The sequence below is a fragment of the Amaranthus tricolor genome, chromosome 3, assembly GCF_026212465.1.
Source record: "Amaranthus tricolor cultivar Red isolate AtriRed21 chromosome 3, ASM2621246v1, whole genome shotgun sequence".
NCBI lineage: Eukaryota > Viridiplantae > Streptophyta > Magnoliopsida > Caryophyllales > Amaranthaceae > Amaranthus > Amaranthus tricolor.
This window is the reverse complement of record NC_080049.1, coordinates 8,000,090-8,012,461: the sequence shown is the minus strand read 5'-3', so window position 1 is coordinate 8,012,461 and position 12,372 is coordinate 8,000,090. Positions and strand designations below refer to the sequence as shown.

At 36.3% G+C, this 12,372-nt stretch overlaps 2 protein-coding genes across 4 annotated transcripts; one reads left to right on the top strand and one right to left on the bottom strand.

The window, feature by feature from the left end:
• Positions 1–532: 532 nt before the first annotated feature.
• On the top strand, positions 533–6,064 carry LOC130809421 (protein WEAK CHLOROPLAST MOVEMENT UNDER BLUE LIGHT 1-like). 3 transcript variants are annotated; one of them, XM_057675204.1, is made up of 4 exons: positions 533–1,214; positions 1,341–1,531; positions 3,373–3,608; positions 3,754–6,059. In XM_057675204.1, the coding sequence occupies exons 1-4, from the start codon at positions 1,129–1,131 to the stop codon at positions 5,704–5,706; spliced, it is 2,466 nt and encodes an 821-aa protein (XP_057531187.1). In that variant the 5' UTR covers positions 533–1,128; the 3' UTR covers positions 5,707–6,059. The 3 variants fall into 3 exon arrangements, with proteins under 3 accessions (XP_057531187.1, XP_057531188.1, XP_057531189.1); XM_057675205.1 differs by having other exon boundaries at positions 536–1,214; positions 3,382–3,608; positions 3,754–6,064; XM_057675206.1 differs by having other exon boundaries at positions 537–1,214; positions 1,322–1,531; positions 3,754–6,060.
• A 1,424-nt stretch (positions 6,065–7,488) lies between these two features.
• On the bottom strand, positions 7,489–11,943 carry LOC130809420 (ferredoxin--nitrite reductase, chloroplastic-like). The gene is made up of 4 exons (XM_057675203.1): positions 11,266–11,943; positions 9,480–9,834; positions 9,071–9,359; positions 7,489–8,439 (listed from the first exon to the last, which is right to left on the bottom strand). The coding sequence occupies exons 1-4, from the start codon at positions 11,672–11,674 to the stop codon at positions 7,699–7,701; spliced, it is 1,794 nt and encodes a 597-aa protein (XP_057531186.1). The 5' UTR covers positions 11,675–11,943; the 3' UTR covers positions 7,489–7,698.
• Positions 11,944–12,372: the final 429 nt, after the last annotated feature.

The following is a 12,372-nucleotide window of genomic DNA, read 5'->3' as shown; positions in this document are numbered from 1 at the left end:
ATTACTTTTTTTTAAATTAGAAAAAATTACCTTGAATAATTCAAACTTTTCATGATTTTCCTTTAATAATCTCACCTATTAATTAACCATGAATAATTTCAACTTGATGGCGTATTTTCCCAAAGTATCCGCGGATAATCGGATGACCTACTATAACAGGTAATTTGCTAAAAAATTAAACTAAAAATTAATATAAAATTAGATAAAAATTTTAAAATTTACATAAAAAGTTCTTAAAAAGTTTTAACATTTTTTTGACATTTTTTCAACATTTTATTTTAATTTATCTTTTTTTTTTAAAAATAAAACTTGCTATAGCAGGTCATCTAGTTACCTGAGTTTGCTCTAGGCAAATACCTCGTAAAGTTGGGATTTTTCATGATTAATCAATAAGGTTGAATTATTGTATGCAAATATTCCTTTAAATTATTATTATTATTATTATTATTATTATTATTATTATTTGCACTACTGTTTTTTTGTAATTTTGTAGTAATATGTAAATGAGGCTGAGCTTACAGCAAATCAACAGCAAAGAAGAAAACAAAAAAAAAAAAAATGAGAGGTTGACCTTGTTTTGCTCCTTTGGTTTAACTCAAAATTTCCCATCAAAATCTCTGGTTTTTTTCTTGTCTTACCCCAAATTTCTCCCTCCAATCAATACCAATAATCTATACTAATCAAAAAGAAAAAAGTAGGTAAAGCAAGAAGGAAGAAAAAGTTATCATACACAATATATCACCATTTTTCACATTTGAACTTCCTTTTTTCTGTATGAAGAATTGTTTTGCCTAATCTAATCATCTGCTTTCTGGGTTTCTATAATAATCACCAAAAATTACCTAGGAATTTCTTGTCTAAATTCCATTTTTTGTGGGATTTTTATATTGAAATTTCTTGGCATTTTTTTTACCTTTTTTTTTCTGAATATTTTTTGGCATTTTTGGATTGAAGTGTTTTCTGGGGATTTTTTGTTCAAGCTTTATTGATCATTTTGAGTAAGTTTTATGAGTCTTGAGCTCATAATTTAGAGATTTTTTTGCTGCTGGAAGTGGATTTGTCAATGTATTGATAGATATTTGATTGAGGTGAATTTCTTATTGTGGTAAAGAAAGGGTTTATGCTATTATGAGTACAGAAATTGAAGAAATACAACAACCTTCTATGGTTCAATCTGGGGAAGATGAGGAACAGCTTAAGGCAGATTCATCAAGGTAATTTATGATTCCATTTTGATAACTTGTATTTTAAATCAACTTTCCTTTTTAATGCATTTTGTTTCCTATTTTGTATTGGCTTTGTAATTGTGTGCTTAATATAGTGAAAAATTAATGAATCAGTGAAAATCTGGAATCCTCTAATGGCATAGAGGATAATGCAAAATCTGTAGAAGATTCATCATCCCCACCAGTTTTAGTCAACACAACCGGGTCATCTGTACCCGTTGTTGAGGATTCGGGTTTTCCTTCTGATGAAATTGTTGAGTCAGGTGGTCCATCAAATAGAGAACTGGATAATCACTCAAATTCAGGTATATTTTGTTCTTTAAGTTGATTTCTATTCCAATTTATACACCTAGGCGGGGATTTGGGGTCAGATGTATCCAACTTTACCTTGTTAGTGACACTGAAGAAGTTTTCAATAGACCCTTAATTTCACATATACAAAAAGTGCATACGATCGAATGAACCATTTTAATGCAAGTCCATTCTAATCCAAAACCAAATTAACTATTAATCTTTGACCCATCAAAATAAGGGAGAACTTACTTTGAAGTTGATTGATTATACTTTATTCATCAGTTGTAGCTGTTTTGTGGGTAAGGACTAAGGGTATGGCCTAGGAATTTAATTGTGTCATTGAATTGATGATGAAACAGTATAGGCATATAACTGAGAGTGCCTAACAAAGTAACTATAAAGTTGTTTCTTAGTGGGGTGATGCATAATGTGGAACCCAATTGTGTGTGCCATACTGCCACACACTGGGCTGGATGTAACATGGAAAATGCTGATTGAAACTAGGATGATCTATCTCATTTATGAAGCAGTAATGGTATATAGCGGAGAGTACCTTACAATGGAACAGCCGAGGTGTATTTAGTGGAGTGGAATGTTGTGTGTGCTTCTGTGAAACCAATTGTGAATGTCTCAGTGAAGGGGCGGATCTAGCCTTTAGCAATGCTGTCAACTGACAACATTTAACAAGTTATATCTTTAAATAAATCACCAAGTGTACTAGTTCAGTTGGTTAAATATTAGTGTGTGATAGCATTGTCCCAGATTGATGCTTACTTTTTACATTTTTAAAAAACAATACTTAATATATTATTATGTGGACATCGATTTTATTTTGAATTCTCCCCTATGTCTCACACTGGCCTAGATGTACCATGGAAAATGCTGAATGGCTTGTGTGAAAATATGATGATCTATTTCGCTGATGACACAAAATCAAACTGTCAAGTTAGGAGTGTGACTAATTGTCACCCATCCTAGAAAACGGGATTGCTTGTGTCACTGTGTTATCTGTTTTTAACTAGTCATCGGGGATTTTCGACATTTGTGTAATCATTCAATTAAAATGGAGGGGCCTGGTGCTGTTTGAACGGTTGTACCTCGAGTTAATTGTATTATTTAGCTGTTTCACTTGTTTGCTGTAATTGTTCTGGTTAATATTTTAAATTGGAATGTAGAGACTTGATTTCTCTATTCAATGGGAAAGATAACCTTAGAATAAAGGGTCAATTCAATATAAGCTGAAAATTAATTATATGGCTGGTTAGTTTTTTGAACTGGACTATAGGAGACATACTTCGTGTTATTTTACACTAGGCAAAATGTGCTTAGAATGAAGGGTCAATATAAGCAGAAATTAATCATTGAATTGTTTCCTTGAGTTGGTTATTTAATACTAGAGTTTGGTCGTCGTCATCACCATCATCATCATACCTAGTGTATCCCGCCCATAGGAAACTATGATCAGGGTCTAGGTGGGATGAAAGACGACAACTCATGCCCCTAAAGAGAACACGGCCAAAGAGTCTCTTGGCTCGAGAAAAATCCTTAGAAAGAGAGGTTCCTGCAAGAAAAGGACCAAGTGAAACTGAATCCGCAAGCTTGCATCTTGCTTGGTCGTTAATACTTAGTTTGATGTTAACTTGAATTCTAGATATTATGAATGAAATATGTTAAAGGACATGTTGATGTGATGAAAAGACAGTTTTGTCTCTCGAAATAAAATCCGAGTCCGGGGACAAATGTTTATAAGCATACCTGGTTGCAACCCACATCTCATGGATTATAGCTGGTCGGTCCTATATGGTTAATTTCTGGTTTCTTTAGCACTCTTACCTAGCTTATGTCATTTTAGATGGCGCAGGATTTGCTGCAAAAGATAATCAGATGTCCTCTGACGGAGATGGGGGCAAGAATATTAAGGCTTCAACTGTAAGGGGAGATCCTACTAGCCCCTCTAACCTTAATGCCGAATATGACTTGAGCAGGATCCTTATTGATACGGCAGCGCCTTTTGAATCTGTGAAAGAAGCAGTTTCTAAGTTTGGAGGCATTGTTGACTGGAAAGCTCATAAAATCCAGACTGTTGAGGTTAATATTGTTATATTTTAAGATTATATACATATTACTCATCAGATAAGCTGATTAATATAGTAAATTTGTAACTAACGCTTTCGGGTTTTGAAGTCATGAATGTATTCTAACCTGATCTGAATTTATGCATTTGGATGTACAGAGACGAAAAATCATTGAACAAGAACTTGTGAAGGTGCAGCAAGAGATCCCACTATACAAGGAACAGTCCGAGATGGCTGAAAAATCAAAGAACCAAATACTGAAAGATTTGGAAAACACTAAGAGACTTATTGAGGAATTGAAGCTAAATCTTGAAAGAACACAGATGGAGGAGCGGCAGGCTAAACAAGATTCCGAACTGGCTCAACTCAGAGTTGAAGAGATGGAACAAGGCATTGCCCATGAGGCCAGTGTGGCGGCCAAGCAACAGCTTGAAGTGGCTAAAGCTCGTCATGCTGCTGCGATTGCCGACCTAAAGTCTGTTAAAGAAGAGCTGCAATCGCTGCAAAAGGAACACACTTTTTTACTGACCGAAAAAGAAGACGTCGTGAATAAAGCCAAAGAGGCTGTCTCTGCATCCAAGGTTGTTGAAAAGACGGTGGAGGAACTAACCATCGAGCTGATTTCTACCAAAGAAGCCTTAGAGTCTGCACATGCTGCTCATCTGGAGGCGGAAGAACAGCGAATCGGAGCAGCTATGGCCAAGGAGCAAGACATTCTGTCTTGGGATAAGGAATTGAAACAGGCCGAAGAGGAACTGGAGAAACTAAACCAGCAAATCGAGTCGGCTCGGGAACTGAAAACGAAATTGGACTCAGCAACCGTGCTGCTTTCTGATTTGAAAGCTGAACTGGCAGCATATATGGGGTCAAAAGTTAACGAAGAAATTAGTGGAACATCGGCGATTGCGAGCAAGACGCATGCAGATATGGAAGCAGCAGTTGGTAGTGCAAATAAAGAACTTGAAGAAGTGAAACTCAATGTTGAAAAAGCAACTGATGAAGTAAACTGCTTAAAGGTAGCATCCACATCATTAAAGGCGGAGCTCGAGAAGGAAAAACTGGAATTATCCAACCTAAGGCAGAGAGAAGGTATGGCTTCGATTGCCGTTGCATCACTGGAGGCTGAGTTGGAGAAAATCAAGTCGGAAATAGTTGTAGTTCAAACGAGGGAGAAAGAAGCCCGAGAGAAAATGGCGGAGTTGCCCAAGTTATTGCAACATGCTTCTCAAGAAGCCGATTTGGCCAAATCGGCTGTTAATTTAGCTCGTGATGAGTTGAGGAAGGCGAAGGAGGATGTGGAGCAAGCTAAAGCTGGAGCTAATACCATGGAGAGCCGATTGCTCGCAGCTCAGAAGGATATTGAGGCATCCCAAGCTTCGGAGAAGCTAGCTCTGGCAGCTATCAAAGCTCTTCAAGAGAGTGAATCGACCAAAAGTGGTGGTAATGAGGAGGACTCGCCTAATCGTGTCACGCTTACTTTAGAAGAGTACTACGACTTGAGCAAACGGGCTCAAGAGGCGGAGGAGCAAGCCAACGAGAAAGTAGCTGCTGCAATGTCGCAAATCGAGGTAGCCAAAGAATCCGAATTGATATCGTTGAACCAATTGGAAGAAGCGAACAAAGAGTTGGACGAGAAAAAGGAAGCTCTTCGGATATCTATTGAAAAGGCTGAAAAGGCCAAAGAAGGGAAACTGGGTGTGGAGCAGGAGTTAAGGAAATGGAGGGCCGACCATGAGCAACGTCGTAAGGCCGAATTAAGGCAAGGTGCCACAAATAGCCCAAGGAAGAGCACTGGGGAAGGACAAGGATTAAAGGGTATTGACAAATTATCGGATGCTTCCATATTTGGACAAGGAATCAAAATTGAGAGAGTAGTGGACGCTTCTTCTGCTCCTGTCCCACATGGGCAAGGACTTGGGTTGAAAAACTTGGAGCAGATAGCCAATCCTTCGGCTGGCCCTGCCTACGGCTCAGAAAGTCCACCCGACAATGGAAGAAGCCCACGGGCTACTTTTGGTGCAAGTAACACCATGAAGAAAAAACGGAGGTCTCTTTTCCCAAGGTTCTTTATGTTCTTCACTAAGAAAAAATCATCGTCAAAGACATCTTAGGCTCATGGGTTCAAGCCACAAAGTTCTCTTGTGATGGCGATCGATAATGTATTGACGATCATATGTTTTTTTATTGGTAAATTTGAGCTTTACCTAAATTCTTATGTACATGTATATTGAAATACTTGGAAAATTCCAAGGCACTTTATACGCCTGTTTTTGAAGCTTTAATAGTAAAAGAAAGACATTGGAGGGGATTAAGGTAATGTATAGATGAAACTTAAGAAGATGAAGCGAGTGACGAAAATCTAAGTTCAGTACTTGAAATTGTAGTGACAATCTCTTTTATTTTATACGAAAATGTTGATTCAATCTTAAAATTTGTTTCTCTAAAAGATTATTCTCCTGGGCTAGTCATGACAGATTTTCGAGCTATATTCAATCTCTTTTTATTTCATAATTCCATTGATTATTCACCTATTTTACTGATGTCCTTAAGAAAAATCAGGATGAGGTTCAGAAATTTGATAAGGATAACAGAAACTAATTGTTTTCACCTACTTAATCCCATGGATCAATTTTACACAAAATGAAGGATTTTACTCTTCAAGAACTGATCAATTTTACACTTGTGGTTGAAGCAAATCTGGTGGAGAAAACAACATAATTGATTCTGGATCATCAAGGGTAAAGTAGGCTACCGCTTTTTTACGGCCAAAAAAACTTATTTTTATGTATATAAGTAACATTAACTTGAATTAAATTTAGATATAACTTATATTTTTTGTTGAGTAATATGAGCAATTTTTGTTTTTAAGGGTCCTTCTTGTCTTTTATTCTGGGACAAAAAATGAACGAATGATCCTGTTCTGGATACATGTGCTTAAAGACACTTTTTGAGCTGCTTCATTACTATGCAGATGCTGTAAAAGGTGAATGTGTTGCATGGAAAATGCTGCTAGTGTTGAAGTTTCGGCTAGTGTCTTGAGAGACTGTCTCTTTGAGGGACGTATCTTAAATCTAATTCATTAAAGATTATTGTCTACTTACTGTATTCTTAATGCCTACTTATATTGTCCTTAATGCCTACTTTTAATATCTTAAATGTCTTTGATACCTACTTACAATATTTTCAAAAATATATAATGGGCTGACCCAATTAGAGATGGTCCCTCACAAGAATTTGAGCAGCTAGTCTCTTGAGAGACGTATCTTATGCCCAACCCATTAACGATTAATACCTACTTATTGTCTTTTTAATGTCTACTTACATTATCTTTAATGTTTACTTACCGTATCTTTAATGCCTACTTTTAATATCTAAATGTCTACTTAATCATTCTTAATGCCTACTTACAATATTTTTAAAAAGTATATAATAGACCGGCTCAATTAGAGATGGTCTCTCACAAGAATTTGTGCAAAAATATACCATCCAAATTATCCAATTTGAAATATCTGATTTTAGAAATCGGATCTAAAAAATTGTATAATTCGAATTGAATGTCAAATTTTTGAATCAAATACATACCAGATTTAGATTCGGATTCGAATTGAGATATTTACAAATCCAACCATATTCCGTAACTGATTGTCCCACATTGCTTGAGAGGTGAAAGGTCATCTTTATATACTCCACCTTCTCAACTATTCTTAGAGTTAATTAGTCTCAAGTATGGATTGGAGCAGTGTGCCGCTGTCGTTGCCTGCCCGTCGTATTAAGTTGGGCAGGCAGGGTTTGGGCTTGGGTCTGAAAAATAAAATTGAGCTAAGCTTATTTTGTAAAAGATATAAAAAATAGACCAAAATAAAGAGCGTATAACTTTCAAAGCCGGACAAATGTAGAAGTACTCAACTGCAGTACATAAAATTAGGTCTGCTATTGAAATTTCACAATGCCTAAATAAGAAAAAGCAAAAAAAACTATGTTGAGCTCCCAATTACATATCCAGACATTTTGGGATCATTTATGCAAATTTGAAAATTAAAACACAATACAAATAATACAATTATTGCCCATAATAGATTATAGTGACATGCACCCAAACAATCTTATTGCTCAGCCTCTTCCCTTTCCCGCGGAACGGCACCAAATTGATTGATCAAAATCTCGACAACGACGGGTACTATATCTTTACATGGAACCGCTTTCTTGTACACTTCACCTAGATGCGAGTCACTTCCAATACGTCCTCCTACAAACACATCAGCTCCTTCACAAGGCTTACCATTCTCATCCCTAGCCATGCAGCCCATGAAACCGATATCAGCTACTTGTACTTGCCCACAACTATTAGGACACCCCGTCCAATGCATCCTAACAGGTTGCGCCACCGACACTAGTCGTTGTACCTCCTCGGTCACCTTGAGTGCCCTAGCCTTGGTCTCGATGATGGCTTGGCCGCAAAATTGGTTCCCAGTGCAGGCTACGAGACTTTTCATCAAGATCGGTGGCTCCGGGGAAAATCGATCTTTTAATAGAGGCTCGTTTAGTAGTGCTTCTATTTTAGTGTTTTCAACGTTTGGGATGATTATGTTTTGCTCCACTGTTAGACGGAGCTCGCCCGACCCATATAAATCAGCTAAACGAGCTAACTCGTCCATCTCATCGGCCTGCAGACGACCTACAGGAATGTGGAGGCCTACGAAACTTAGGCCTTCTTGTTTCTGAGGGTGAACACCCAAGTATTCTCTCCTTTCCCATTGCTTTTTAACAAGTTCTTCTGAGGATGCTCTTTCTAAAACTTGGTTTGGCATTCTCTTCTCCACTTCTGCCCTGAATCCTTCTATACCCTGCCATTAAGAGGAGCATAGCGACACAGTCAAAATCACTTTGCATAATCATTGAAGAATAATTAAAACAAAATAGGTTTATGAGTTTGGTTTTGAACTTAGGACAAGATTCATTCGCGACTTGGCACAAACGTATAATCAAGAAAAACCCGCAATGAATCTCTTGTCATTATCATCATACCCAATATATCCCGCTGATAGAAGTTATGATCAGGGTCTAGGGAGGTTGGATGACAACAAACCATGCTTAGAGGCAAGGCCGACCCTAGTGGTGGGCAAGAGTGGCCCAATGTGCTATTTCACCCAGGGCCCAAAATATCTAGAGTGGGCACTGCCTAGAGGTGTTTACAACAAACCCGATGACCCAATAATTACCCGACTTTGTATACGAGCCTGATTTGACCCGACTTTAAAAATGATTTACAATCATGTAAAAATCAATATGGATGTAAAACCCGATTATAAACCAACCCGAAATCAACCTGATGACCCGAATGAACACCTCATGCCCGTATTAAAATATAGAAAAGACATTGCGGCGGGTGAAACCCTTCGCTCGAGAATGAATATCTCTTGTATGTATCTTAATTGGTGTGATCGATAACTAATATAAGGAATAATGTATACTCACAAGCTCATCGATAAGCCACATCATCCTGCACTTTTGTCTGTTCCCTCTAAAGCCAAGATCCCTGAAAGCTTCAAGCACAGCTTTACAGACAGGCACAACATCCTCTGCCGAGACCCAAGCATCTAGCGGGATTGCCTCTTCACATCGTTTGATGCTAAAGAATCCACCAACCAACAAATTGAACCCAAATTTTCCGTTCTTTGTAGCAGGCATGTACGCAAGATCATTGATGTGAGGATGCTCGTAAAGATCATGGGAGCCAATCACACAAGGATTCCACTTTCTAGGACTGTATCGAAGTTCAAAACACAGGCAACAAACGGGGATCAGATCCTACTAATAACTTCGAGAACTGAACTAGACGATGTACAGAAACAGTTCAAGTAAAAGAGATTCCGAAGGTACTTACAGATTGGAAATAGAAAGGTTTCCTTGCGAATTAGCAGTGACATATTGTGAAATTAAGTTTGTAAAAGGGCGAGTGTCGACTATCTCAAGTGGGTCGATTCCTGCAAGAGGATTTCCGACAGGGTTTCTTACATTGTCCATCCCGCTCTGGAGGCTGTTAAGCCCAACAGCTTCCAACCCCTTCATGATTTCCGGTATATCAGGAAGTACAACTCCTCTAATTTGCCAGTTTTGCCTTGTGGTCACGTCTGCGCACCCATCTTTACCGTACCTCTTGATAACGCTAGCAAGGTATCGCGTCTGTTCACTTGTTGTTACCCCATTTGGAAGCTTCAGCCTCATCATGAATCTCCCATCTATTAGTACCATGTTAAACATTTACACATCAGTACTTTCTACATTATGCTAGCATAATGATATAGAGTACTACACAAAATTATCATCATTTTGTAAACTTCAGTTTCACAGTCAAGAGAACCAAATCCAGGTGGAGTTATATAACAAAGTTATTATGGTATAGAGTCGAAGATTTCCGATCAACTGGAAATAAAAAATCTCGGTCTTCCATTAAAATAAACGTGTGAAATTTGAAAAAATAGCGTTCCCACCCAAGTAAAAAAAATGGGCTCAGGAGAAGTGTTGGAAAAATAATCCATATGCGATCCTACATTGAAAAATTAGAGAGAAGTTGAGCAACATATAAGCTAGATGGGGTACTCCTCCTGTTACCAATTGGTTATAGGATGAAAACTTCACTGGGTTCGTGTACAGTCAACTATCCTCTTATGCGGGTCTTGTTACGTACAAATCCAATAACAACTTTATCATTATACTCCTTCCGTCCCATTGAGTTTAGGATATAATTGAAAATGCTAAGCAGCAAATTCAATGGATTTATTCATAAAGTTACCATTCTACTATACTAAATCATATGCTACTCCAATTTCTTAATATTAAGTAAATATTCAAATTTCAATGTTCAGTCATTAGAATATCTAAAGTTCAATCATATCACCAAATTTTAACAATTAGAAATAAATGTTCATATCTAGTCTTAGTTGAGTCCACTTAGAAAATGACCTACAACAAAATAAGTGATAATTTTACATGTTGACTTCATACAAAAAAAAATAAAAAAATAAAAAAATAAAAATAAAAAAAATTCATAGAATTGTGCCAAGAAATCCATTGATGTACCAAATAAATCCGGATATTAATGTGAATTTTTTGTTCATGATTTCAAAGTCACATATTACATGTAATATGAAAAAATAAAAATATAATCAATTTTATAAAAAAATATGATATTTTGAAAGTGACCATATTTAAAAAGTAAAAAGAGCTTTTTCAGGTTTCCCGATTTTGATGTTTTGTTTTTAAAAAATTGAAAATCAAAACTAAAATACGATAATAAACGGATCCTACTTTTTGAAATACTTAAAGAAAAAAAATAATAATAATTAAATAAACTAAGTTCAGGTTTGGGTCTGTTCGTAGTTAGTAACTGCGAACAGATAAAAAAAAGACAAAAATAGCTGTTCCCCTTAGTAATAACTATTTTATCTGTTGCTGTTCGCAGTTACTAACCGCGTTCATTTTAATTTTTCACCATCACACTTAAAAGTCAACAAGTCATATGCCGCCAAAGCCTTAATTCTAATTTGATTAAAATCAACTTATAAACCAATAGATCATCAAGTCCCTCGTTCAAATGAATTCAACACAATATTCATTTTGATTTTCTATCGTCTAAATTAAAGTCAAAATAGGAATAAAAAAAAACTTACATTGATGTTTGCGACGGTGAAAGAGTCCAAGCCACTTAAGTCTAACATCAACATCATCCTTAAAATGCTTAGATTTATCAATTTCTTCCATAGACAAATCAGCAATTTCAGAAATACCATTTTCAACAAACAATTTCATCGGATCTTCTTCAATCTTAACTTTCTCGGCAGGATTAATCCCATCTCTAAACTTCTCTTTTAAAACCCAATACCCATCTCTTTCTTCCACTCTCGGCTCCAATCTAGCTGCTTCAACACCAGGAGATGCTGAAACAGACACACTTTCTGCTGCAGGAGAGACAGCTTTTGCTGATTGCTGCTCACATCTAATCATACAATTTGATGATCTTCTACTCCTTTTAGGTAAGATTATTGATGGGATTATCTTATTAACAGGAATTGATCCCATTTTTGTTAGGTTTTTTTGATGATAATGATGGGTTAAAAAAGAAAAAGAAGAAATAGCGGGTGTATTGTTTTGTGATTTGAAGAATGAAGTGGGGAAAAGAGGAAGGAGAAGGACAAAATGGTTAAGGCAAAGAGAGGAGTGTGGCGAATGTAAGTAAAAATAAGAGGAAAGATGGACTTTTGGACATGGTTAAGGGTCATTTTTGTGGGTGTTTGTGTTCAATGTTTCGTTTAGTTTGATAGTCAAGTGGGAGTTTGATACCCAAAACTAGCGGCTAAAGGTCCTTCCTTGATCCTTCTACGCCGCCAACAGTTGAAAAAGGATACACCCACGTGCCCAACAAATTATCCCATATTTCCTCCTCATTTTAATAATTACTACAGTTTTTTAGAAATTACTATTTATTAACTAATTTAGTATATATTTCTCCATGTATAATGTAGAACATAGTCAAGTGAAATTTTATTTAATTCGTCTTAATATATATTTTCATAATATTAACTTTTTGAAATTTTTTATCATATGAAATTAAAGATATTTAAGATTAAAATCGTGCATTGGATAGCATGAAAACAGAAGTGTAGCAATTATTAAAGACCAGAGGAAGTATAATTGTAAACAGATGTGTTTAAAACACATAAAGCTAATTTAATATTTATCCCTTTTATAATTAAATTTGATTTTGGCTTGATTTTCTA

Excerpts from the sequence above, each read along its gene's own strand:
- LOC130809421 (XM_057675204.1), top strand. The coding sequence starts at position 1,129 with ATGAGTACAGAAATTGAAGAAATACAACAACCTTCTATGGTTCAATCT. Across the intron at positions 1,215-1,340 it reads CTTAAGGCAGATTCATCAAG|TGAAAATCTGGAATCCTCTA; the intron begins GTAATTTATGAT and ends TTAATGAATCAG. Across the intron at positions 1,532-3,372 it reads GGATAATCACTCAAATTCAG|ATGGCGCAGGATTTGCTGCA; the intron begins GTATATTTTGTT and ends ATGTCATTTTAG.
- LOC130809420 (XM_057675203.1), bottom strand. The coding sequence starts at position 11,674 with ATGGGATCAATTCCTGTTAATAAGATAATCCCATCAATAATCTTACCT. Across the intron at positions 9,835-11,265 it reads TCACCGTCGCAAACATCAAT|ATGGGAGATTCATGATGAGG; the intron begins GTAAGTTTTTTT and ends TGGTACTAATAG. Across the intron at positions 9,360-9,479 it reads AACCTTTCTATTTCCAATCT|TCCTAGAAAGTGGAATCCTT; the intron begins GTAAGTACCTTC and ends ACTTCGATACAG.